The sequence below is a fragment of the Gracilinanus agilis genome, chromosome 1, assembly GCF_016433145.1.
Source record: "Gracilinanus agilis isolate LMUSP501 chromosome 1, AgileGrace, whole genome shotgun sequence".
Lineage (NCBI taxonomy): Eukaryota > Metazoa > Chordata > Mammalia > Didelphimorphia > Didelphidae > Gracilinanus > Gracilinanus agilis.
Genome location: NC_058130.1, coordinates 551409895 through 551437734, shown reverse-complemented (window position 1 = coordinate 551437734; position 27840 = coordinate 551409895). Strand labels below are relative to the sequence as shown.

General features: G+C 37.0%; 1 protein-coding gene across 1 annotated transcript in view; it reads left to right on the top strand.

Moving 5' to 3' along the window:
• The window catches only part of L3MBTL4 (L3MBTL histone methyl-lysine binding protein 4), a 435253-nt gene extending 409949 nt beyond the window's left edge, over positions 1-25304 (top strand). Inside the window, 3 exon segments of the mRNA XM_044666781.1 lie at positions 5362-5531; positions 22527-22589; positions 23654-25304. Of these exon segments, the coding sequence (XP_044522716.1) occupies positions 5362-5531; positions 22527-22589; positions 23654-23821 (401 nt within the window). The 3' untranslated portion in view covers positions 23822-25304.
• Positions 25305-27840: the final 2536 nt, after the last annotated feature.

Here is a 27840-nt window from a genome sequence, read left to right as displayed (position 1 = left end):
CCACATATTTTATGCTGATTCCAAAAGGGTCTTTCTGTCTTTCATACGTGCAGTGTGCTTTCTTATCTCCCATGCTTTTGTTCACACAATTTTACCCATCCTTTAAAGCTACACACAAATCGTACCTCATTTATGAAGCCTCCCTTGATCCTACCTCAACTCTCCTATGGACTGCCTAGATGAATTTTGACAAATTGCTTTATTAGATCCATCTCCTCTTGGAGGGAGACCCAAGAATTCAAAATAACTGATTCTATACAATACAAGCATTTGACATAGTTTCATTTGTTTTGTTGTTCACCAACAGAACAAGGAGACACCAAGTCCATGCCCAACTCAACATTAGTCACCTCTAAGGGATCTATATGACATTAAACACTTTTCCTAACCATACACAAAGACCTCCCCCACCCCCATCATTTCATTTATGCATTCGCCATCATTTAACCTTATTCTCCTAAGCCTTTATAACTAATGCATTCACAGACTCCTTTGCATAGGACAAATCCCTCATTTTGGAAGGTTCTTAAAGGGTCAGTTTGGTGATACAGTGGATAGACTTCCTGGCCTGGAGTCAGGAAGACTCTTTTTTTTTTTTTTTTTTTTTAGTTTAAACCTGGCCTCAGACACTTACTACTTATGTGATCCTAGACAAGTCACTGTTTGCCTCATTTTCCTCATTTGTAAAATGAGCCAGAGAAAGAAATGGCTAACCACTCCAGTGTCTTTGTCAAGAAAACCCCAAATGGAATCATGAAGAGTCAGGTACAACTTAAACAACAAAATACCCTTTTCCCTTTATGATAACATGTATTTTCTTCTCTCTTTCTCTCATTCTCTATTCCCATTTACCCATTTAGCAGCAGACTCAGCCATCTTTATTGAACTAACTCTTTAAAAGCAGAATTTCCAGTCAATCAATGACTACCACTTACCAAAGAGAAGATCAGTCTTCCTTCTCCACAATTAGTTAATGCTGCTTATCAGTATCCTTGACCTAGACTAGCAAAAGCCTCTGATGTGCCCCAGTGTCTTTCTTTTTTGTTTTTTAAACCCTTTCTTTCTGCCTTAGAATTGATACTATGTATAGGTTCCAAGGCAGAAGAACAGCAAGGGCTAGCCAATTGAGGTTATTAAGCAATTTGTCCAGGATAACTAAGAAATGTCTGATATTAGATTTGAACCTTGGACCTCCTGTCTGTAGGCCTAGATCCCTATCCACTGAGCCACCTTGCAGCCTCATGCCTGAGTTTCTAATGTTATCCCAACATGCTTAAGCCTTTCAACCCGTTTCTTCATCTGTAGATGATTTCTCAAGTTCCTATTAGGCCGATATCCTTTGTAGGTGTTGTTCAGTCATGTTCTTGACTCTTGGTGTCCCCATTTGGGCTTTTCTTGTCAAAGATATCAGAATGCTTTGCCATTTCCTTCTCCAGCTCAGTTTACATTTGAGGAAACTGAGGTAAACAGAGTTAAGGGACTTGTCCAGGGTCACACAGCCAGTATGTGTTGGAGGCCAGATTTGAACTTGAAGATGACTCTTCCTGACTCCAGGCCAGGCCTTCTATTGACTACACCACCTTAGCTGCCATAGGCCTACATCCTCTGAGCCTAGAATGCTTTCTTTCCCACGTTTGTCACCTGACCCTTTGTTTGGAACCTCTCTAATGAATACATTATTTTGTTTTATGATTTTTTTTTGGTATTTGTATATATATGAGAATTTGCAGTGGTATGAAAGCAGCCTAGTATAGTAAAAAGAAAACAAGATGGAGAAGACCTAACTTGAATCCTGTCTCTGCTGTTCACTGGGTGAAGTTGGGGGCCATCTAATCTCCCTGAGTTTTCAAATCTTAGAAATGACTGTAATGATGTTTACACTCCCTACACTACAATGCTGTTGTGAGGATCAAATACAATAATATTTGTAAACCTTAAAGTTTTCTATAAATGTCCGCTATTTTTTCCATTACATCAACATCAGGCCACCATGATGGTATGAGAAATGCCTTTCCACTCGTAATGAGGCATTCCCTTCAAAACTCAAAAAATACTTCATTCTAAAAATGAAGAAAAACCATATGAAGAGGCAGAAGGGAATTCTGCGTTAGGAGAGTGGTTGAAGGAAAGAGGTATATAACTTGAGGAATAAAGAGCATCCACAAACGTTTATTACACAACTAGGTGGCACAGCGGATAGAGTTCAAGACCTAGAGTCAATCTGGCTTCAGATGCTTACTAGCTGTTGTTACCCTGGACAAGTCATGTAACCTTGTTTGCCTCAGTTTCCTCATTTACAAAATGGAGATGGAAATGACAAAGAATCAGGCACCCTTGAAAAATGATTAAACAAGAATAAAAACCATTATCATGTGGCCAGTTCTAATAAGGGGGAATTTGAGTGATACGTGTAAAGTTTTACATGTGAGTTAAAAAAAAATCATGAGTACAAGGATAAAAAGGATTAACTCGTCAGCAGTTCATGTGAAAACATGATCTAGAGGTTTTAGTAACTGGAAACTAAATATGAATCACTAGATAAGATAGTGTAGGAAACTAATGAACTCTTAGGCTATATTAGATCAACACAAGAAGAAAAGGCCCCGTATATACAACATTATTGCAGCTCTTTTTGTGGTGGCAAGAAAAAATGGAAGCTAAGGGGATTTCTATCACTTGAGGAATGGCTGGATATAAGTAGATATGAATTTGATGGAATACTATTGTGTTATAAGAAATGAGAAAATATATGATTTTGTTTTAAAATTTTATTTACTTTTTGTTATATTAAAGTCCCAGACTGTCTCCTTTTATCTCTCTCCTCCCACCCTGTGCTAGAGAAGGAGAGAAGGCATCATTTGAAATTTTGAATATATAAAAAACCATGTCATGCATGCTTCTGTTTATCCATTCTTTCCCTGGAGGTAGACATTCATAGTTACTCATCAAACAATATTGTTATTGCTATATATAACATCCTCAAGGTTTTGTTCAATAGGTCTTTCCATAATTTTTAAAAATTGACTTGTTCATCATTTCTTATGGCACAGTATTCCATCATCATATGCCATAACTTGGTTAGCCATTCCCCAGTTGATGGACATCTCCTCGATTTCCAGTTCTTTGCCACCACAAAGATTGCTGCTATATTCTATTCTAGAATTAGAATATTCTAAATATTCTGGAACATAGAGATTCTTTTCCTTTTTCCCTGATCAACTTGGGAAACAGACCTAATACTGGTATTGTTGGACCCAAGGCCAATTTTATAAATCTTTGGATATGAGCCCAATCATGGTTGTTCAGTAAAATAATTGGATCAGTTCACAGTTCTACCAGTAGTTTATTAGTGTACCTATTTTCCACATCCCCTCCAACATTTATCATTTTCCCCTTTTATTAATTTAGCCAATTCAAAGAGTTATAGGAAGGTTTGTATGAACTGATGCAGAATGAAGTGAGCAGAATCAGAAAAAATTATGATTTTATAACAATATTAAATATGTGCATTATATTTATAACCTCAATATTACAAAAATAAACTATTTTGAGGGCATGTTTATACTGATAAAGCATAAAATGAGCACAACTGGGAGTATAATTTATAAAATAACACTGTAAAAACAAAAACTTTAAAAATCATAAGAAGTTATGATCAGTACAATGAACATTCATCAGTTCCAAAGGACACAACTGACATGAAATATATTCTTCATGACAGAGAGATAAATAGGGGATTTTGAGTGAAAAATAAAACATATGTCTTATTATACATAGCTATTTGAGAAATTTGTTTTGCTTTGTTATGCCTGTTTGTTTCAAGAAATTTGTAACAAATTTGTCATACTTTTTTTCTTCCAATTTCATGAGAAGTGGGGAAAAAAGGAGATTTCTGTTCACTTAAAAAAAGTAGAGGGTTCAAATCTGACCTCAGAGACTTCCTAGCTGTGTGACCTGGGCAAGGCACTTCAAATTGCCTAGCCCTTTACTCTCTTCTTCTGCCTTGGAATTGATACTTAATATTGATTCAAAGACAGAAGGTAAGGATTTCATTTTATTTTTTTTTTAAACCCTTACCTTCCATCTTGGAGTCAATACTGTGTATTGGCTCCAAGGCAGAAGAGTGATAAGGGTAGGCAATGGGGGTCAAGTGACTTGCCCAGGGTCACACAGCTGGGAAGTGTCTGAGGTCAGATTTGAACCTAGGACCTCCTGTCTCTAGGCCTGACTCTCAATCCACTGAGTTACCCAGCTGCCCCCTGAAGTTAAGGATTTTAAAAAGAGAGAGAGAGATGGAAGGGTCAGTGTTACAAATGGAGGATGTTGTATACCCTTTTACATAGTCACTGTTTTATTAGTTTGATAATTCTTTTGCTTTGTTGTAAGAAATATCTCTCAAAGTGGGAGTGATTTACAAATGTTTGTAATATAAAACCGAAGTAGAACAATAAAACTTTAAGAAAGGAATCATAGATTACATTCAGATAGGCAGGGGCCAAGACTAAGAAGGAGATGTTCTTGCAATACTCTGCTCTTGTCGGACCATCTCTGAAAACAGCAATGTTTTCAGTTCACATTTTTGAAAGCACATCAGATAGTTTTCAAAGGAGAGTTGGGCTGACAGAGGGCTTTGAAATTGTTCCATACGAGGATTATTGGAAGGAACCTGGGGATGTTTAGTCTGGAAAAGAGAAGTCTTACTGGTGACATGGCGACTGTATATTTGAAATGTTATCATGTGGAAGAGAAATTAGCATTGCTCTACTTAGCCTTGAAGGGTAGAACAAGGAGCAACAAGTGGAAATAGTGAAAAGGGAAAGGTAGATTTGCTCTAAGCAAAGTCTTTTTTAACAATTTAATTATCCAAAGAGAGAATGGGCTGGAGCAGGTAGGAAGGGATCTCCCAGGTCTTTACCCAAAGCTTAAATGACTTTGTTGACAACAAGGTAGCACAATGTAAGAAGTAAAGAACTTAGAGTCAGGAAGATCTGTAAAATGGAGATGACATTAATAACCCCTACCTACATAAAAGCAAAGGCAGCTAGGTGGTGCAGTGAATGGAGCACCACACCTGGAATCAGGAAAACTCTTCTTCCTGAGTTTAAATCTGGCCTCAGATACTTCCTAGCTATATGGCCCTGGTCAAGTCACAAGCCCTATAAGTCTCAGTTTTTTTTTTTCTTCTATAAAATGGAGCTTCAGGGTTGTTATGAAAATCAGATGAGATTATAGTTGTAAAGCACTTAGCACAATGCATGGCATGTAGTAAGTGCTATAAATGTTAACTATTAGTATTATTAAGATTTTTAAGTTGGGTTGAGTAAAGTTGTTCCACATTACCCTACTTTTTTTTTCTTCCAGAATACTCTACGGAAAGTACAGAGCAGGCCCTCCACCAATCAGTCTTCTTGTCTGCCATGTCAACCCACCCTTCCCGGGACCTTCCTCTCTGCAGGGAACAACATTGCAAGCTTCTTCCAGGGGTGGCTGATATCCAGGCTAGTGAAGTAGCCAAATGGACCGTTGATGAGGTGAGAAATCTAGTTCCTTTCTTTCTTTGATAGTTTTTTAAGGAAAAATGGCTAAATTGGAACTGACATTTAAAAATGGCTTTCTGATAAGTATCTCCATGTGCCTGATAGAATTATTTTTGCTAAGTGTTTGTTTTTTTCTCCTGCAAATAAGATTTATTTTTAAACATTTATTAAGCCATATAGTCACTCTAATGAACCTTGAGTCCAGCATGTATTACTGGCCAGGGAGAATCAAGACCCATTCTAAGGGCTCAGAGAATTTATTTTTTCCCGCCTTTATGTAAAAACAATTTCTGGCATTTATTTTCTAATATTTTGAGTTCCCTCATTCTTTCCTTCCCTCCTTGCTCCCTGAGATGATAAGCAGTTTCATCTAGGTTATATATGTGCAATCATATAAAATATATTTCCATATTTGTCATCTTATGGAAGAAGATGCATTTTTTTAAAATGAAGAATGGTCTGCTTCAATCTGCATTCTGATTCCATCAGTTCTTTCTCTGAAGTTGGTTAACATTTTTCACCAGAAGCCCTTTGCAGTTGTCTTAGATCATTATATTACTGAGAGTAGCTAAGTCCTTCACAGTTGTTTATCATACAGTATTGCTGTTACTATGTACAATGTTCTCCTGGTTATGCTCATTTCACTTTGCATCAGTTCATATAAATCTTTACAGGTTTCTCTGAAAGCGTCTTTCTCATCATTTCTTATAATGCAAAAGTATTCTGCTACAATCATATATCACAATTTGTTCAGTCCATTCCCCAATTGATAAGCATCTTCTCAATTTCCAATCTTTTGCTACTACAAAAAAAAACTGCTATATTTTTGTATAAATAGGTCCTTTTCCCGATTTTTAAAAAATCTCTATGGAATATGAACCTAGTAGTGTTATTGCTGGGTCTAAGGGTCTAAAGATATAGGCAGTTTTATAGCCTTTTAGACATAGTTCCAAACTGCTCTCCAGAATAATTCGATCACTTGACAGCTCCACCAACAGTACATTAGCATTACAATTTTTCCACATCCTCATTTATTCTTATTTAATCCTTAAAGCAACTCTGAGTGATTCATGGTGGATTAGCGATACTATAATTTTACTGATAAGGGAGCTCCCAGAGGAGGGAACTGCCTCTACCATTTTGGTCAGCACCTTACCATGTTAAAGAGCTGCCAAGAACAGTTCTTTAAGATTAAATGACTTGCCCGGTGTCACCCAGACAATTATGTGTCAGAAGTACAATTTGAATACAGACCTTTCTGGCTCCAAGACCAGTTTTTTATTGACCAAAGCACTCTTCCTCTCTCCTTATCACTAAGCTTAAATGACTTGCCTAAATCACCCAGCTAGTAAAGGTATTTAAAGCCTATATTTAATATCATTTTTCTGGTTCCAAAAAATGGTATTCTTTCTCCTATTCTGAAGGGCTTGCTTTAAACAAAGATGTGAAAATACACAGGAGTTCTTCAGACCCCTGAGTTTTAGCTTTCTTCCTTTCTCAGAACCTTCCTTACTACTGAGTGTGACACTTTCCTGAATCAAGGCAAGCACATTAATCTCTGGGAATGGCTATTTGCTCTAGTGCTCCAGTAGATTCTATCATTCATTTCTTACCACTGAATTAATTTCTCCTAGACAGTAATTTATTCACCTTGACTTCTAGACATCCCCAGGCAGTGAGTGTTATTTGTATCTCCATTTTATAGTTGAGGCAACTGAGGCATTCATGGTTAAGTGACTTGCCCAGGGTCACACAGTTAATAAGTGTCCGAGGTCAGATTTGAACTCAGATTTTCCTGTCTCCAGGCCCAGCCACCTATCTTCTATAGTAGGCAATCATAAAGGGAAAGGCATTAACACAGTGGAGTCTGAGGAGGGGAACCTCCTGAAGCACATAGCAGTTGAGTTAATATTCATATTAAAAGAAGTCAGAAGTTCTAAGAAATGAAGATTGAGGGGAAGAAAAGTTACCATCCAAGGGCAGAGTTGGTGGGAAGGGAGAGCAGGCCACAGAAGGTGAATTAAGCAAAGAGTGAAGGGAGCAGCATGATTGGGGTTCCCCAAAAGGAGACATGCAAGAGACATCAGAGTGAAAGAAATTGTAATACCAAGTGCAAAACAGAAAAGTCAGTCACTTGACACAGGTCTGACATTAAATTTTAAGTTTAATAAGGATCAGTTACGCTCTACATTGCTCTGGATTTTCCTCTGAGCAATATGGGGACTCTTACTGCAAATAGTCTCTTATTCTCCCTGTATTTCTCTTTAGAAGTTGGAGAACATATTAGTTCGGGGTAATCTGATGTTGCTGAAAAAGCTAGAACCAAATCACTTAATCAGTCCCCAAATACCTTTGAATATTTACTGATGTCATTACACAGGGGACATATAAACCTGCTCCCCTGGGCCTTACATATTTGTGGATCGTGGCTTCAGAGACTTGTCCTTGAGCGGCCCCTGAGGAATGACTGAGCAGCCACTGGCTGGTTGCAGTAGTTGATCCAGTGCTCTTCTAAGAAGCCAGCTGGCAGACAAGACTGATGAAATCCATACTTTCTGTTCATCCCCTTTGCATTTTGCTTTTATACTTGAAATCAAGTGATTTAACAAGGAAATTCATTGGTATTGTTGCCAAATGAACCTTTCTGGACTCACAAGTTATTTACTCATTGTGGGGTTCATCCTTTTCCCAGGGATGTGAAAGCCAGGATGAGTCCAGATTATGTTACAGCATCTCTGTACTCAGCCATCAGAGAGGCACTGTCATTCATTACTTCATGTAGTTAAAATATAAATAATAAATTAATAATAGTAATAATGATGATGATGATGATGATAGCAACTAGCATTTATATAGCACTTTTAATAAAAATAAACAAAATAATAAAATTAACAATGACGTTGATATGATAGCAACTTGTATTTATGTAGTACTTGTAATAAAAATAAATAAAATAAATAAAATAATAATAATAATAATAATAGTAATAACAGTGATGATGAAGATAGCAACTAATATTGATGTAGCGCTTTAAAGATATAATAGATAGCCCTGGATCACCACAGATCCTGACTTTCTTCCTCCCTGAAGCCCTTCTTCTTGATTAGTGACTTCCTAGTCTAGACCATCATTTCTTCTTCTTTTTATTTTTTCTTCTTAAATTTTTATTAATGTATTTGTTCAGTTAAAATTTCCAGGTATCTTATCCCCTCCCTCCCATTATTACACCATTGGAGGCATCACCTGAAAAAAATTCATATAATCGATATGAATTATATCTTTTATGTTTGTATTATTCAGTTCTTTCTCAAGAGGTGGACATCCACAAGTCATTCTTCAACTAACAGTTCTGTAGCTATACATGTTGTTTTCTTTTCTATCTTCATAACTTTGTGCAGGTCTTTCCAAGTTTTTTTTTTAATTAACCTGTTCATCATTTCTTATGGTACAAGTAATATTCCAGAGACCATCATTTCTTAAGAAGCCCCAGCTATGTTTTCTTCCTTCTCCGTTCAGCTCACTTCACTCCACATCCCCAAAGAGAACTCTGACCTGAGGCCCTATGATTTTTATTGTGACTCCCTTGATTAAATCTTTATGAGTGGCCCTCCCCACACTCACATCACATTCAACTAACTTCCCTCTCTGTCCTTCACCTGTTTTCCAGCTGCCCACTCTTCTCTGCCTTCATAGGTTGTCTTCCCTCATTAGAATGTGAGCTCCTTGAGGTTGGGCGCCATCTTGTTTGCTTGTATTTGTATCCCTAGTGCTTAGAACACTGGCACATAGTAAGTACTCAAGAATGTTCTATCTATCTTTATTTGCTTTTACTATTAAAAATCCAATGACTGGTTTAATATTAATATTAAGTTCTCTTATTGATTTTTTTTAAAGCATTCAGCTTACTAACATGAACACTAATGAGTTTTGTGCATTACTATACATTTTCTAATATAATTGTTATTTTGGTCTTTACTCTTTGATGAAAATCCCATAATTAGAAAGGGCTTCCAAGGTCATTTAGTCCAATTCATGCCTGATGCTTTTATTAATATAACCTGAAGTTAAAAGGAAGTTTGACATGAATATAAAGTGATAAACAGTGGCGAGACACATAGTAGATGCAAATGGCCTGCAGCATCTAAACAACAATAGTTCCTATGAATGAGATAGAGGAAACTTATCATTTAAAAAATGTATGAGGGGGTGCTGCCAGGTGGCTTAATGAATAGAAAGCCAGTCCTGGAGATGAGAGGTCCTGGTTTCAAATCTGGCTTTAGACACTTCCTAGCTGTGTGACCCTGAAAAAGGATCACTTACCCCCAGCTGCCTAGTTCTTACCACTCTTCTGTCTTGGAATCACAACACAGTTTTGATTCTAAGGTGGAAGGTAAGGGTTTAAAAAAAAAGTATGATCAGAAGAAGATGTGGACTAATTATAGAACAAGAGAAGTGGCTAAAATAAAGACAGCCTAAAATGAGATTTTGAAATATTTAAAGGAAAGTCTAGTAGGCTGGATAGATTCACTATGGAGGATTATGGAAGATCATGAAGAAAGACACATGAGATATGGTTGTAATCTATACAGGACATGTCCATATTAGTGAGATCTTAGAGCTTCTTGGTTTTAATTGATTCACATGTTACTACTGATTCACTTTGAATTTAGAGTCTGCTAACCCTCACAATTCCCCAGCTACCAATATCTAGTCAGACCTCTCTCATCTTGGGCTTGTGCTGGATCAATCAAACCTCCCCTCCCACCCCCAAAAGGACTTTCTGTATATTTCATTTCAGCTACATCAGTTCCCACCTTAGCTCATTTTCCCAGCCTGTTAGAATATTTTTGGGTCCTTACTGTTATCCTGCATATGCTAACTAGCTTTCCTAACTTTGTGTTCACTGAAAATCTGATAAACATTTCATCTATGCCTTTACCTAACTTATTGCTGAAAATGCTTAATACAATAAAACCAATGACAGTTCCTGAGGACACTCCATGAGAGAACTTCCTCTAGGTTGATATTGACCCATTTTTGGTTCATTATTCTTTGAGTTCAGTTATTCAGTCATTATTCATTATTCAGTCAGTTCTGAAAAATCACCCATCTCTTCTAACCCAAATCTCCCTTCCTTGTCAACAAAGTTAACATGAGAGATTTTGAAAGATACCTTGTTGGCCAAGTTTGCTATTTCTAATGGCATTCCCATTATCAGTTGAACCTTGAGCCACAACCAAAAAATGATGTTAGTGTTGGCACAACTGAGTCTTAATGATGTCATCTTGGCTTTTCAGATAGTTTAGCACCTAATAATTCCATATGTTTTAGGTTTGTCTCTCCAAATAGATTTTGCTCTCTTTGAGATTTGGGATCCTGTCTCCTGTTGCTCTTATATCAGCAATTATACCTTGCACAGAATTGGATGCATACAAATAAGCAACATTGCAGAAGAGGAGTTTGGTGTAGAAGTTTTTTCCACTGGTCCAATTAAAAACAGAGCTTGAATCTGGTATGGAGTTCTAATTGACAGTGGTGTTCAGTATATAAATCATTTGAAAAAGTAGTTCTAGGATGACTAGACTAAGAAAAATGACTTTTGTGCTCCCTCAGTGGTGAGAGTGATGGAGCAGAAGCTTACAACAGTATGTGCTAAATTAACTGCACCCTGTGGGTTAAGTACCATTTTATTTAGATGGCAAAGAAGGTAAAGTGATAAAAGGATATCCCTTTTTGCCCAGCTGCAGAGCTATTCCTTGTTATTAGAAATTTAGTTCTAAACAAATCTGGTTATTTCTAATCACATTTGGTTAGAAAAAACAGGCATCTCTTTTTCTCTGCACAAAGAGTGATTGAGTTAACCAATATTATTCCATTAGCTGAGTTTCATTTGGCCTTTGAACTCTGCCAGTACTCTGTTGCTCCTAGATTGTAAGCTCCATGTGGACAGGGCCTACATATCATTTCTTTATTTGTCTTTGTCTTCCCCTCAACCTAGAACAGTTTCTGCACGTGGACTTATATTTTTTAAGGCAATGAGTTTCATGTGGCACATTCAAGGCATGAATGAGCCCACACACACACACACACACACACACATATATATATATATGTATATGCATTCACATACATGATCCTTCTATATAATATTTCCATGTATGTCCACATACACAAACATTTTAGGCATTAGGGGAGGGGAGCTTGGCAGACCATATGTATCTAACTTGCCATTTCCCACAGAGAGAACTTGGTAAGTGTTCTTGGCTCAAGCACAGAGATTTTTTTTTTCCTATACTTAAAAAAAAACAAAACTTTTTTAAAGCACTGTATATAAATTGCCCCATCCCCAGCCAACTGCTCCCTAAATGTTCATTAACACTAAAAGATGGCAGTCGCTTTCAAAGCAAGCTTTACACAGGGGAACACAATTCGAAGAATCCAGGGCACTGCTAAGCTGAGGATAGGAATGTTATGCAGTCGGACCTTGGGGGGATAAAACAGGCAAATGACAAACTCTGCTGTTTAAAAAAAAATAGAATGAGACAGGCAAGGAACATGATCCCAGATGTCCTGTAAGGTGGCTCAGTCGGACACACTACAGCAGGCTCAGCAAAAAGGAGAACATTGGTATTTGGAGGGATTTTGCAGAAATAGCAAGCCCACTGGAGAGAACGAGGCCTGCTGAGGTCCAGAGATGGATGTCAACAAAAGTAGGTTATAAACAAGGAGTGAACTAAGTTTCCAGGGCTTAGAAAGGTAAAGTTTCAGCTCTCCAAATTGCTACTCTTGTCCTTAATGCCCATTGTTCTCCCAAAGCAGTGACAGGCTTTACCTGCATTGTAAAAGACTGTCTGGGGAAGGACCAGGAGAAATCATCCCACACACCCTTCAAGAGGAGGACATCATCCTGAATCATTGGCGAGGGTCCTCCCAGCCATTCCCAGAGCCCATCTGAACCCAGTCCCACCGACTCCAAAGCTAGCATGCTTTCCATGAGGCCAGGCTTCCTCCTCACGTTCTTAGATGCAATTGTGCTACATTCATTTACGTTTGATCAAGAGTCCCTCGTGATTACATGTCCTGGTACTTACTTGGTGATGTCAAAACAGATTAGACAGACTCACCGGGATTCAGAGCACTATCTTTGGAAGGACTGAGACACCCACTGGTTACATCATGAAGGTAGACCTGTAGACTGATTATTGGCCACAGAATTTGTTTACTATACTATTGTTCTGCATTGTTGACTTAGGCAGTCACTTTATAATTTGATTTGCAACTGGAAGGAACCTTATTGTTTACTTATTTTCAGTCATGTCCAATCTTCATGACCTTTTGGGGGGTTTTCTTGGCAAAGATACTAGAGTGGTTTGCCATTTATTTTCTCTGGCTCATTTTACAAATGAAACTGAGGCAAACAGGGTTAAGTGATTTGCCCAGGGTCTTCCTGACTCCAGGCCAAGCATTCTATCCAATGCCCTTAAAGGACATCTAATCCAAACCCTTGATTTTACAGAGGAGGAAATAGTCCCAACGAGGAGTAGCAATTTGTCACACAGGTAGAAAATAACAGATGGGATGTGAACCTAGATTCCAATGTCCTTTCCAGTGTGCTACATTGCTCTATATTAATTTATTTTATCATCTTCTATTAGGTCTTCGAAGCCCTCCATAACTTGTCCCCCACCCTATGACCTAGTCTTCTTACACTTACCCTCCCTCCCTCTACCAGACCCAGTGATATTGGCTTCTTTGCTCTTCCTCCAAGACTCTCCATCTCTAAACTCTGGAGACTTGCACTAGCTGTCTTCCAAAGCCTGGGTCTCTCTCCCTTCTTGTGTTTACCTTGGCTTCCAAGACTATCTTCAAGTCTCAGCTAAAATCCTACTTTCTTTACAAAAACTTTATGGAGGGGCAGCTGGGTAGCTCAGTGGAGTGAGAGTCAGGCCTAGAGACAGGAGGTCCTAGGTTCAAACCCGGCCTCAGCCACTTCCCAGCTGTGTGACCCTGGGCAAGTCACTTGACCCCCATTGCCCACCCTTACCAATCTTCCACCTATGAGACAATACACTGAAGTACAAGGGTTTAAAAAAAAAAACTTTATGGAACCTCCTTAATGCTATTGACTTCCTTCAGTTGATTATAAATGTATTCTGTCTGTAATAATGACTAACAATTCCTGGTTTCAGGGAACAAGACAAAAAGCATAATTTGGAACTTTTTCTGTCCTAAAAAAGAACTATTAACCCTACGTGCAGATAAGTCAAAGTAACTTACAGGACTTGGAGGGTTACCACAGAAAAGAACTACTTTCTTCTTTTCTTTTCTACAAATGTCCTACAGTTATAGGATGTTAGAATTGGAAAAGACTTTACAATGTCTCTTTTCTATAGCCCTCATTTTTGTAGAGGAAGAAACTGAGTCCCAGGCAAGGGAAGGAACTTTCCAATTCTGTCTCAGTTTCTTCTTAACTCTAAAATGGGGTTAATAATAGTCAGAATTCTTAGGAGGATCAAATGAGATAATATTTGTAAAGTGATTAGGACACATAGTAGGTACTTAATAAGTTCTTGTTAATATGATATTATGATATAACATGACATCATATATTATTGTGCTCTGTTGTATGATATTACATATTTTTATTATTTTAATTTTTATACTCTTTTTTTAAATACTCTTACCTGAAGAATTCACAGAAAATATGGCTTCTCAACTAAAAGTTTATACTTGCTGGAAGAATTCAGCAGATGTTTTATACAGCCAGTGCATAGGTGAACTTCCTGGTCCTCCTGAACTTCCACGAGTTTTCCATCCTTTCCTTAATGAACATCAGATCACAAGTTCTTAGGATCTTAGAGGTCATCTAGTCTGACTCAGTCATTTACAAGTGAAGGAGCCAAAACCCAGAGAGGTCAGATTTTCCCAGGGTCATACAGCTTGATTAGTGTGGCAGACAACCCATGGCTCTTCACAGGGAGTTCAGCCCTGTTTCAACTGTAATGTACTGGCAAGAACATTTTGTTTCATATCAGCTTGATGGTTGGTTATTTGTGGTGGTGTTTTTATCCTCATCCAGGAATTTTTTTTTTAAAGATCATTTTAGAAATGGTTCAAGGAATCAAGATAAATTTATACTTGTGGAATCAGAGCTGACCAAAGAAGACATCAGCATGCTGATTATTTCTAAAAACAAAATATTCTGAGTATAAAATATACTGGGTATAAAACCAAGCCTAACTAAATATAGTGAAGAGACATCAGGGTGAGTAGACAGCTCAAGGTGTACGCACAGGTGCTAAATTCTTCTCTGGAGCTCACTCTGTGGGTGTTGGTCACTGACTGTTAAGTGACCTTGTGAAAACAACCAGCAATGATGTTGCTTTAAAAGTGTTTTTTCTTTAAATAAGTCTATAGTTATCCTGTTTTTGCACAACCTACATTTCTCTCTTTTTTTAAAAAAAATTTTTTTTCCCAATTACATAGAAAAACAATTTTTAACATTCATTCTTTTAAAGTTTAAGTTCTAAATTCTTTCCCTTCTTCCCAATCCTTCCCCACTTCTTTCCCTGCTTCCCCCACTCCAAGACAGAAATCTTATATAGATTTTTCATGTGTAGTCATATAAAACATTTTTCCATATTAGTCATTCTCATGGAAGAGATCTCAAATTTTTTAAATTGAAGTAGAAAGAAAGTGAAATATAGTATATTTCTATCTGCATTCAGACTCCATCAGTTCTTTCTCAGAGGGCAGATGGCTTTTTTTTTAAATAATACTTTATTTTTTCCCCTTGTACATTTAAAAACAATTTAACATTCATTTTTTTAAAGTTTCCAAATTATCTTCCTCCTTCCTATTATCCCTTCTCCCCTTCCTTCCACCCTTCCCTTCAGATGGCAAGCAATTTGATATAGTTTTTACATTTGTAATCATATAAAACATTTTCCCATATTAGTTATTTTGTGGCAGAAAGTTCAAATGAAAAAAAAAGAAGAAAGGAAAAAATAGTATATTTCAGTCTGTATTCAGACACCATCAATTCTTTCTCAGAGGGCAGATGGTATTTTTCATCATGAGTCTTTGGGATGGCCTTGTATCACTGCATTGCTGAGAATAACTAGGTCATTCACAATTGTTCATCAAGAAATATTGCTATCATGTATAGTGTTCTTGTTCTGCTGATTTCACTTTGCCTCAGCTCATGTAAATCTTTCCAGATTTTTCTGAAATCATCCTGCTTACATTTCTCATAGACAGTAGTATTCCACCAGAATCATATGCCACAACTTGTTCAGTCATTCCCCAGTTGACAGACAACCTCATAATTTCCAATTCTTTGCTACCACAAAAAAGAGCTATAATAAAACTTTTCGTACAATAGGTCTTTTTCCCTTAAAAAAAAAAAACTATTTGGGATACAGTCCTAGTCATGGTATTGACAGATCAAAGATAACTTACATTTCTCAATATTTCCTCTCTCCATTCTAGAGAGCCATCTGGGATTCAGCCGGACTAATAATATATCAAAAAAAGCCAACATTATGTGCAAGATTCCATACCCATAATGCCCATTTTATGCAAAGAAAAGGGGAATGGTGCTTTCTCATCTTTTCTTTAGGACCACATTTAATGCTTATGATTTGGCAGCATTATTTCCAGTTTCTGGTTGCTCTTTAGCCTGGAGAATATGTAGCTTTCCAAACATCTCTTTGCAACCTGGACTTAAGGGAAGCCTTACAGGTTCTATGAAATTGGTATTAATAAACTAAATTCAGGTTACAAAAAGACAATTCATTGCTTCTTGTTCACCTTGAAGAGAAAAAAAAATTTTTTTACTCAATAAATAGGATCAGTTCCCATTGTTGTTATCATTGTTTATGTTTGCCTTACTTTACTGTGCCTCTGTTCATATGTCTTGCACCATAATTTAACTCTTCCCCTGTTGAGGAGACTCTACTTTGTTTCCCATTACATTCTTTGCTACTACAAAAAATGCTGTTATAAATATTTTGTCATAAGTCCTTCTTTTTATCACTGACCTGCCTAGTGTATATGCCAGCTGGGTTTAAAAGTCAACAGATATGGATATTGTATTCATCTTCACATAATTCTAAATTACCAGGAGGTAATCCAGAAGGGTTGACCAATTCAGAGCTCCCAGAACAATGCATTATTGTCTTCCTTGTACAGCCTTTCCTTCATTGACTCTTGCCATCTTTTATTATCTTCATCTTTGACTGGATGTGAGTTGAAATATCAGAATTGATTTAATTTTCATTTGTCTAACTAGCAGTAATTTGGAGCACTTTTTCCATATGTTTGTTAATAATTTGCAATTCTTTTGAGAACCATTTGTTCATATACTTTAACTACTTGCATATGGAGTGATTTTTTGTTATTCTGTATTTCTGTTAGTTTCCTAAATACCTTTGATATTAGAGCCTTATCAGGGATAATTGATATAAAGTTTCTCCCCTATGTAATCATTTCCTTTCTTGTCCTAATTGCACCAATTTTGTTCATACTGTAGTTAGAGAAATAAAAATCAAAACAATTCTGAGATTTCATCTCACATCACAGCCAAAAGGTAAAGCTAATAAAAAGGTGGCAAGAGTCAATGAAGGAGAAAGATTGTATAAAGGTTACAATAATGCATTGTTTGGGGAACTATGAACTGGTCAACCCTTCTGGATGGTAATTTAGAATTACATGAAGAAGGTGAATAAAATATCCATATTCTTTGACCTTTAAAACCAGCAGGCACATATCATCAGCAGATTAGTGGTAAAAAGAAGGATGTCACATGTGACGAATTATTTAAAGCAGCATTTTTTGCAAATAATGGAATAGGAAACAAAAGTAGAGGCAGATCATCAGGGGAATAGTTAAATTTTATGGCATAAGACATTAATGGAATGTGCTATAAGAAATGATGAATATAATGAATTTTCAATTTCATGTAATTAAAGTAGTCTACTTTATTCATGAGCTGTTTTATCCCTTGTTTGCTTAGAAATTCACATCCTGCCCACCTCTATGAAAACTATCATTTGTTATTTTTTTAGGTATATCTTTAATATTAACATGACATATCCATTTTCAATTGACTATTGTATATGGTATAAGATGGTATTCTACCACACTGTTTCAGGTTTACCGGCAATTCTTATCACATACCTTTCCTAGGTAATTTATAGTTTTACATTTATTAAACATTGGACTGTTAAGTCCAATTTTTTTATTCTTTCTTCTCCAGTATGTTCTATTGATATACTTTTTAAAATAACGTTTACCAAATTATTTTGATGATTACTGCTTCGTAATATTGTTTGATGTCTAGAATAACTATTCTCCCTTCATTCTTGCTTCATTATTTCTTTTGATATTCTAGATCTTTTTATTCTTCCAAATTAATTTTGTTGTTATTTAATCTAGCTCTGTAAATTATCCTCTTTGTAGTTTGATTAGTGGATCCCATAGTTTATATCTTGTGTGTATGTATGTCAGTGAAACTTTTTGACAGGAGACCAGGAGTGGCTTATGATTCAAAATTATTTTTGTAGCCCTGGAGTATCTAGTGAGGTAGCCCAGGATCCAAGCTAATACCAGATCATGTCCCATCCATGAGTCACTACAATGTCAATTCCATGAGGTCTGGGCATATTGAGCACTGCCTTCCTAGGGCTTATTGGTTTTGGGTAGAGTAGTAGTATGGTCTAGACTCTAGACCTATGATTTCATCCTTGTGAGGAGCTCCTATTGTAGAAATAATGTTAATAATAGCCTGCATTCAGCACCTACTATGTGCCAGATATACTCAACACTTCATAAATATTATCTCATTGAATCCTTGCAACAACCCTAAAAGGTAGGTGCTTTTATTATCATCTCCATTTTATAAATGAGGAAACTGAGATAAACAGAGCTCAAAAGATTTTGCTGAGGATCTAAGTATTTGAAGTCAAATTTGAATTCTGGTCTTCTTGACTCCAGGCTCAGTCATCTATCCACTAGGCCACCTAATTTCCCCCACTGATATCCACAATATGCAGACTGATTGTTGCCTGGGATACCACAAGATTAGCAGTTTGTCCATAGTCACTTAGCTAGTAACCTCAAGAGGAACCCAGAGTTTTCAGACCCCAGAGCTTGCCCTTGCTGTCACTGCTTCTCTCCTTGAATGGAGTAGATGCTGAATAGATAAATGTTTGTTGAACTGAATAGAGTTGAATTGGATAAAAATGAAAGCGAATTGTGCTAGGCAATGTTTCAACCCTAAATGCCACATGGTATACTCTCCAAGCATCTGGAATAGTTCTCTTCATTGTTTCCCTGCATCTGCTGTATTGAAGTAAAAAAGCAGAGCGCTCCAAATTTATAATGAACCAACTTTAGTAATGTATCTTGCTGCTGATTATATGCAGCCTAAAAAATAAGTAGAGTACAAAATGATATCCTAGCTCATGCTTGAGATTATTTTGTGCCCAGAACAAAAATGGGAGAATGGAAAAGTATACAGTACCAAGGCATCGCTTGTGTTATATAGCTGTTAAAAATGTTATGACAGTGCCCTAGTCTGACATCTTTGGAGTCACCTGAATCAAAGACCCAGTCAGGCTTCTTTGAATGGAAGACAATCAGTTTGAGGGAAAAATCATAAGCCCTGAAACTAAGATTATTAGAAAGCATTTGTCCTATTTATAGTGACCTTTGACCAGACTTAAATGGGAGCAGTTGAAGAGGGAGGGAGTGATTTTAAATCAAGTCAATCAGCATTTGTTGGCCTTAACTGTGTGTCCAGAGCTGTTCTAAGCATGAAGAATACAAAATATAAGCAGAAAGAAAGTTCCCAGCCTCAAGGAACTTGTTCTGAGAAGACAAGATAATAACATAAAAGGGAGCTGAAAAGGGGATTCAGGAAGAAAGTACCTATATTGGGTCGCAGGAGGGATGCAGTAGAGAAAATCATCTTCTGTAAAGAGTCAAGAGTGCATCCTGGAGAAGAATGAAGACACAATTATCCTGAGTCTTCTCCTTAAAATGGATATCCTTGGAGGACCTACCAGTAGGTCACAGAGGTAGAGAGTACAGTAGGACCTCATTTATGCAGACTCATCACACACAAATTCAGGTATATGTGATCAGCAACTGGAAAAAAATGAAGGCAGAAAAATACATAGAATAGAAATGTTTAATTATGTGCTAAATTCTTTCCATTTCCTCATGTGATAAAGTCTCCCAGCAGTTCTCCCAATCACGCTCATTTTTGTCCTGAGAAGCCTTAGTGAGTCATTACCATGTTCGGCATGAAACATCAGTCTTTATCCAGAATTCTTACTTGTACCAAGTCTCATCTGTGTCAAAGCAGTACTTCTCTTTGTTTCATTAATGCTATTTAGTTATTAATAAAGGCCTCAAAGTACAAAAGTGGTGGTGCCTATAGTTCTGATAAGCCTAAGAAAAGTCATAAAATGCCTAGGTGTGTTCATATAAGAAATACTGAATAATGGGATTTGCCGTTATATGTGATTTTAAACTTATTCGAAGAGTCTTAGAAGGTATTGGTCGTGTAAAACAAGGTCTTACTTGTACTTCCAAACTGAGAAATAGCCCCGAGGTTTGGGTAAACTTCCTGAATGAAGAAGTTTCTGGAAGATATTCTACCAAGAGTGTACTGACATTAACATTACATTTGTTTTGTTTAAGTAAACCAAAAGCCCAAAGAATTCTGAATTTCTTTCCAAGCACAAATTCGTGTATATTAATAAATTGTCTCTGACAAATTTTGGCTTTAAAAACACATACACAGAGAGAGAAAATGTGAGTAGTTAGTTAACATGTTTTGTTTTGTTTTTTTTTCCCCCTCTAGAATTCAGTTCAGTAACACTAACACCCACTGTGCAAGGAACTGCCACAGAGAGACTAGCAGCCCCTTACTGGAGATTTATCAGGCATTTGATGAGGGCAGGAAGATATTAAAGAATTTTGTTGCCTTTTAATTTTTCCAGGAGAAAAGACCTACTTAATATTGAAGTTTACTATCCTCCAAAGGGGCATCCCTTCTCACGAGACTTTCCTAGGTTTCATATCCAGCTTTCAGTAATCAGAGAAGACTATAGCCTTATCTGAGCAACAGGCCATCAGATAAAGACACTGATGGAAGCCAAACTCTTGTAGCCCACCAGTTTCCACCTATGAAAATATTCGCCTGACATTTTAAATAAAGGCTTCTTTCATTGTGCTTTAGATAAAATAATTGTCCTGGATCAGGGTCCTGTGTGGCAGAAGGGATGAGCTGTACTTTATCACCCCTGTATGATCTGACACTCTTGAGATAGACCTTTGATAAAACTTTAACCTAGATAGCAAACCATTAAATGTGTATGACTGCTTGAATGGGTCTGAACATCAAGGCTATTATCCTTTATAGGTAATGAAAAAATGGGAAAGATACCCAGAGCAAACTTCCATTGACCTTGCAAGCCATTGTCCTATATCTCTCCCCTGCTCACAGCCAAACTCTTGGAAAGAATTAATTATCTCTATATTCTCTATCTTCATTTCCTCACTTCCCACTCATTTCCCATTTCTTTGCAATCTGGTTTCTCACCCTACCACTCAACTGAAACTACGTTCTCTAAAGTGACCAGAAAGAGCATTGTTTCCTAGAGTCTGAGAACTGGTAGGATGGAGCCCCTGAGACTTACTATCTGTGTGGAATTGGGTCACTTAAGTGATTTAAGTCATTTAAACTCTTCCCTCTCCTTTACAGTGAGCTACCAAGTCTTGTCATTGTACCACCATAATAGTTACCACAGCCATTCCCATCTTTTCATTGGCAGAAAGAGTAGAGTTTAAGTATATTTCAAGAGAAAGGAGTGCTCCAGAGGGCAGTAAAAGGGAAGGTTAAAATGTTTTGCAAAATAGCCAAATGCTGAAGAGTGATAATATCTGGGCAAAACAGCTTCAGGCACAGTGAAGGGAAATTTCCAGAGACATCACAAGGCCTTCCTTTTCCAACCATGGGGTCATTGAGTTCAACTAGTCCCTTCTGATAACCAACTGCATCCAGTACTTAAGGCCTAAGAAATTATTTCAGTTCAATAAATTTGAACAGATAAAATTTAAATTTTTTTTGCATTTTTTAATTTAGAATATTTTCCATGATTCCATGATTCATGATTTTTCCCACCCCTCTTCCCTCCCCCCTCTTGGAGCTGACAAGCAATTCCAGTGGATTATACATATATCATTATTCAAAGCCTATTTCCATGTTATTCATATTTGCAGTAGTGATCTTTTAACATTAAAACCTCAATCATATCCCCAACAAACCACGTGATTGATCATATGTTTTTCTTCGGTGTTTCTGTTCCCACAGTTCTTTCTCTGGATAGAATTTAAAATTTTAAATGCCTACTATGCGCATATTTAAATTAGGTTTTTCATCCAGAGAAAGAACTATGGGAGTAGAAACACAGAAGAACAACTGCTTGATCACATGAGTTGATGGGGATATGATTGGGGATGTAGACTCTAAACCATCACCCTAATGCAAATATCAATAATTTGGAAATAGATCTTGATCAATGACATGTAAAACCCAATGGAATTGCTCATTGGCTATTGGAAGGGGATGGGAGGAGGGGAGGAAAAGAACACAATTCATGTAACCATGGAAAAATATTCTAAATCAATTAATTACATAAAAATTTTCAAATAAAAAAATTTTCCTTGATCACATGGGTCGATAGGGATATGATTAGGGATGTAGACTGCTAAATGATTCACTCTACTGCAAATATTAATAATATGGAAATAGATCTTGATCAATGATGCATGTGAAACCTAGTTGCATTGCTCATTGACTACGGGGTTGGGGAGGGAGGAGTATGAACCATAACCATGGAAAAATATTCTATATTAAACAAACAAATAAATAAATAATGGATTGAGGCTATTTTTTTTTTTTATTTTGTACAATAGGTGGCAAATTTTGTACAAAGCCTTCCAGGCTGTGAAGATCATTCCAGATACTTCAAGAAAGAGGTAAGAAATGTCAGTAAAAGGATTTCAGTGTTCTCCCCACCTTTTGTCTTCAGAGCCCAGTTCGGTCATTGTAATCACACAGCATTTCCTTTTGGGTTTTTTTGTTGTGGTGGTGGTGGTGGTGGTGGTGATCTTGGATGGCTTTTCCCCCATTACATATAGATAGCTCTATGCCCTACTGAGGGCACTTTGTCTTCCTCTCCCAGGATGCCAGTCGAATGTTAGTCCAGTTCCATTTGATCAGCTGCAAGAATTCCCATCTCACCTCATGGATTGGGCAATTAGTGTACTGCTCTGCTGTGACTTAACAGCTTATGAATGGTCTACTTTTAAGTGTATGTTCGAATGATTAAAAAAAAAAAGAAAAAAAGAAAAACTACTTTGAAAGATTAGTTCTGCCTTGCTTAGAGAAACTATAATCCTTCTTGGCCATGGACTTCCTCACTCAGGGCATGGCTGGTTATGTGATCCATGTGAGTGTGAGTTTATACATATTTGACCACATTGGAGGTGGTGGTGGTGTTGGTGGTGGTACTGAGCCAGGTCCAGGCTGGGAACTCCTGCTATGGAAACTCCATCAACTGTATGTAGCCATATCTCATCCCTAATTTATAATCTTAGTTGTCTGGGTAAATAAGAAGTGAAATGACTTGCTTTCCTAGCTCCATTGCCATTTTTTCTGTCTACTATGTGGTAATGCCTTTCTTTATTGTGGACAAATGGGTTTGAAAGTCAGAAAATGATGACAAGGTTAAGTCAACAAACAGATGATATATTAGGTGCCTACTGTGTGCCAGATACCCAGGTTTCATGCTAAATACAAATCAAATACAAACCTGGAAAGAAAAGACAGTCCCTGCCCTGCCCTTCTTATGATAGAAGACAACATATAAAAAGGAGCTGAAAAGGTTAAAGGGGAAAGGCTCTGGGGAGGGGGAATAGGTGAGATCTGACCTTATCTGGCTCAAGAGCCTTATAGAGAAAATGTGGGATAATCAGAAATGCATCCTGGAAAAGAATGAAGACAAAATTGCCTTTTTTTTTTTTTTTTTTTTAATTTGCAGCAGATTGATGGCAAAGCCTTTCTGCTTCTGACCCAGACAGACATAGTCAAAGTGATGCGCATTAAACTTGGCCCAGCATTGAAGATTTATAATTCCATCCTGATGTTCAAGAATGCTCAGGACCTTGAAGAAACAGATTCTGCCTCTAGCAAGGTCATCAGGGAATAGATGCACCACACTCTTCTGGACATGTTGAACTTAGGTTATTCAAGCAATAAAATCTGGAATACTTTCATTTGATTTTTCATGTTTTACCTGGTGATGTCCATATTGAAAAATGTTTAGTGTGTAAGTTTTATACGTTAAAAAGATTTTGGTGATGAAGTGTCAAGAACTCAGAAAGCTTTACACACATGCAAGCATCCGTCAACATTGTTATTCTTTGGCAAAGTCTTGTCACATCAGACAAACCAAAGATATCCACATTTATATTCTTTCCCTAGATTCTATTAAAGAATCCATTTCCCCTCTACCAGGCATAAAACCCTCAAGTGGTGAAATATTAGAAAAACAGTGTTCATAAATACACTGTTAATGTTTTCACCAGAACATCCGAGCTTGGCTCAGATTTGCCATCTGGACTGTAATGAGTCTGCAAGAGACACATGGAAGGAAGAAACAAAGACCTGGTGCTTTAAAAAGATGTCTTGTGAGATTTTTGTGTACTTTACTCAGGAAAGTGTGAATGCTTTAAAAAAAAAAAAGAAAGAAAAGAAAAGCACATGTTTTCATGATTCATTAATTTTCTTTTTTTGTCCAAGTAATCATTTATTGGTTGCACACTAAAGATTTCTTCAGACTTTAGAAGGGGGATGTCATGGTGTAATATTACACAAATAAGGCCTAGGCATTTTAAAATGAAACCCTCATCTGCCTGGCTGACAGTCATCCATTCCCTTAGTATTTTAAATAATATAACATTGGGATCTGTTTATAACACTGTTGTTGGCTGACAACCTGCCTTTATAGATGAACTATATTATGTCAGGCTTCTGCTCTGCGGAATTGAGCACGTTCAGGGAACGGGACTTGTCCTGTTTTATGTGTAATCTGTGCAATCAAAAGCTGTGTTATTATGGGTGATGAGCCCATTTTATTTCTTAAAGCTAGAGATGTGTCATCATACAAGAATGATGAGAGGGAGGGGACTTGAAAAGATTTGTCTCCCTCATTTAAGTGTTTTGTAAGCTGATGTTTTCCTCCAAGTGATTATACCTGAAGCCAAAATCCTATGGGATTCTCCATAATTGGCACTTTTCTGCTGGGCACAGCCACCAGGGAATGGAGAATACACTCACCTTAATAAAGGTATTCCAGGATATTTTGTGGGAGGGGAATGACAAAGATATTGGCAGAAAAAATGATAAAGTTCCCCTATTACCTCAATACTTATGCCTAGCTTTATGCTTTTTCTAATATTGTGTCTATTTGGATAGAAGTGTCAATACCAGTTTCCTTGAAGAAAAACATCATCTCTCTAAGTACAGTATATATGCATTTATGTTTCCTTGGAAGTCTTTGATTTAGATAGAAATTTAATATATTATTGTTTGATGTAAATTTCCATTTCTGTGATTTTATCAAATCTTTCTATGGGTAAATGAAACCCCTGCTTTTACTGTATTAATATTTTAATATATTTTAAATGCTAATAAAGATTGATATACATGAGACAGTCATGTCCGCTTGCCTTCATTAACATGACATGACATACCACGTCTAAGCTTTAAGACTCTTTCCTTCACGTTTGAAATCAAGACAAAATCATAGTGACATCTCATGCAGTAGGAATCAAAGAAGATAGCCTACTTTTAGAGCTGCATATGTGGGAGTGGATTATCTTGGGAGATTTGTAGTTCTAATGATTTGAAGAGTAGGGCCCAATAAAAAGTAATTCAGCAACAAAAATTTGGCACCTGCAAGATACTTAAAGACTAAATGCAGCAAGTTAAAGGATTATGGAGTCTTACATTATAGCTCTTTTGGTTCTTGGCCAACCATATCAGTTGAGTTAAATTTGATGGTAATGTGTTGACCACCTACCTACTCTGTTTTCCAAATTGTGCTGACCTTTGTGTTTGGGTTACATTTTATTCAGTCTGCATCTCCTCCCATTGGCCGCAGATTAGGTGTTCTAAGTCTCTTAGGTCTGCTTGGTAGGTTCTGAGACAGACCTTGGAATCGCTGACCACAATTCCTGCTTAAATAGCAGCCCAGATGTCCAGCTAGAGAGCTGCTCGTTGAGCCTAGGTCTATGCCAATGATGATAAAAATGGTATTCTTGAAAGTGTGCTTTTACTCTTTTCTATTTACCTACATCCAATCAGTTACCAAGTTATCAATTGTACCTCTACAGTATCAGCCCTGTCTCTTCTCTACTCATTCCACTAAATGCAAATACAATATTTATGCTTATCTAAGAAAGTGCAAGATAATTTAAGAGATCTTTTAAATAAGGATTACAGAAAAGACTGTAAAGCAATTAGGCAGCAAAGAAATCTAGAACCACCATCTTCCACCATAAACAACTATAAGGTCAAAATTAAAAGAGAACAATATCAGGTACATTTCACAACTAATGATCAGGAGGAGAATAATTAATCAAACAAAATAAAGAAGATCACAAGAGATATAATAGATAGTAAAGAGCATATGGAATTACACAAATTAAGTAGATGTAGCTAAGGCAAGAAAACTTTTGCATGGGGAAAGCCTTTTGCTTCAAATATCTGATGATACTCAATATACACAGGGATCTAATACAAATATATCAAACCAATAGAAATATCTCAGTTTTCTCAGCTTTTTTTTCTCTGACTTTTAAGATCCTTGTTATAAAGGATTGTTCTCTGGGTGTGGAGAATAAAGGTATTTTTGGGAATAAATGTGATAGCAAATAGCATCAATATCTAAGAGAGGCATTGAGGAATTGAGGGGAGTAAAATATAGAATAGAAAATCAGAAGAAGATTGCCATAGGTATAACCGGGATTCAGGCTTCAAAGAAGCCAAGTACCCTAGAATACAGAGGTGGGCAGAGAGTAAATTCTGCATTAAAAAAAAGAAAAAAAAACACATGTTAAGGTATTCTGTGCAAAGACATCAAGAGCTATAATAGCAATCTTAGAAAACAGCAGATAGTTAAGTTTTATGAGAATGTAGAGTTCATGAAGGAAAAGGTATGAAACATCAGAAAAGATAGACTGGAGTCAGATTATAATGTGCTTTAAATTCCATTTTGAAGAATTTGTATTTTATCCTATAAGGAACAAGCAACCTTCCAAGATTCTTGAGCAAGGGAGTGACATGGTCAAACCTGTATCTTAAGAAGACCGCACTCACTGTCATGTGTAGAATGAACCAGAGAAGAGAAAGACCTGAAGTAAAAAGAGATTAACAGGATCTTGTTGAGGTGGGTTAATCCCTATTACCAATATGATATGTGATTTCCCCTTAGTTTTTTTTTTTTACATATGCAAGTGCTTTATTAAAAATATAGCCTCAGAGGTCTGAAAGATTGGATTAGATGCTGAGAGACGGCAGCTTGTGATGGAAAATGTTGAAATTGCATGATTCCCCCTTAGAAAAGAACTAATTCAGCACAGAAAATGGCATGAATCTAAGAGACTAGAGCAGTTTTATTTTGGAATGTCATCCATGCTGGACAAAGTTGTGAAGTAAGCAAAACTTCCCTTTTCTCCCCTAGCTTTTCATTTCTTCCTCCTTAATGGATCTCTAATTATCCCAACTCAAGCATCTGAGTCTTTAGGCTCTCCTAACAAATCCTGGACTCAATTTTTTTAAAAGGTGTTGGATTTATTCCTACTAATGTGCAAATAACTGATAATAGCTTAAAGGCTAGCCCTCCTAAAAAGATACTTTAGAAAGTATCCCCACTGGATAGATACCCACTATCTAGACCACAGTCTTAATTCCATCTCGTAATGCCATGTGTTAATAAGAAAAGGAAAAGTACTACTAATAAAATGCCATCAGCTTTCCCTCTCCAGGTTCTGGTTTTCCTTGTTTATCCCCAGGGGGGAGAGAAAGAGGTGGGGGAAGAGGGAGAGGGAAGGAGAGATGGAGACAGAGACAGAGAGTGGGGAGAGAGAAGGGGGTAGGAGAGAGAGAGAGAGAGAGAGAGAGAGAGAGAGAGAGAGAGAGAGAGAGAGAGCTGTCTCTTATACA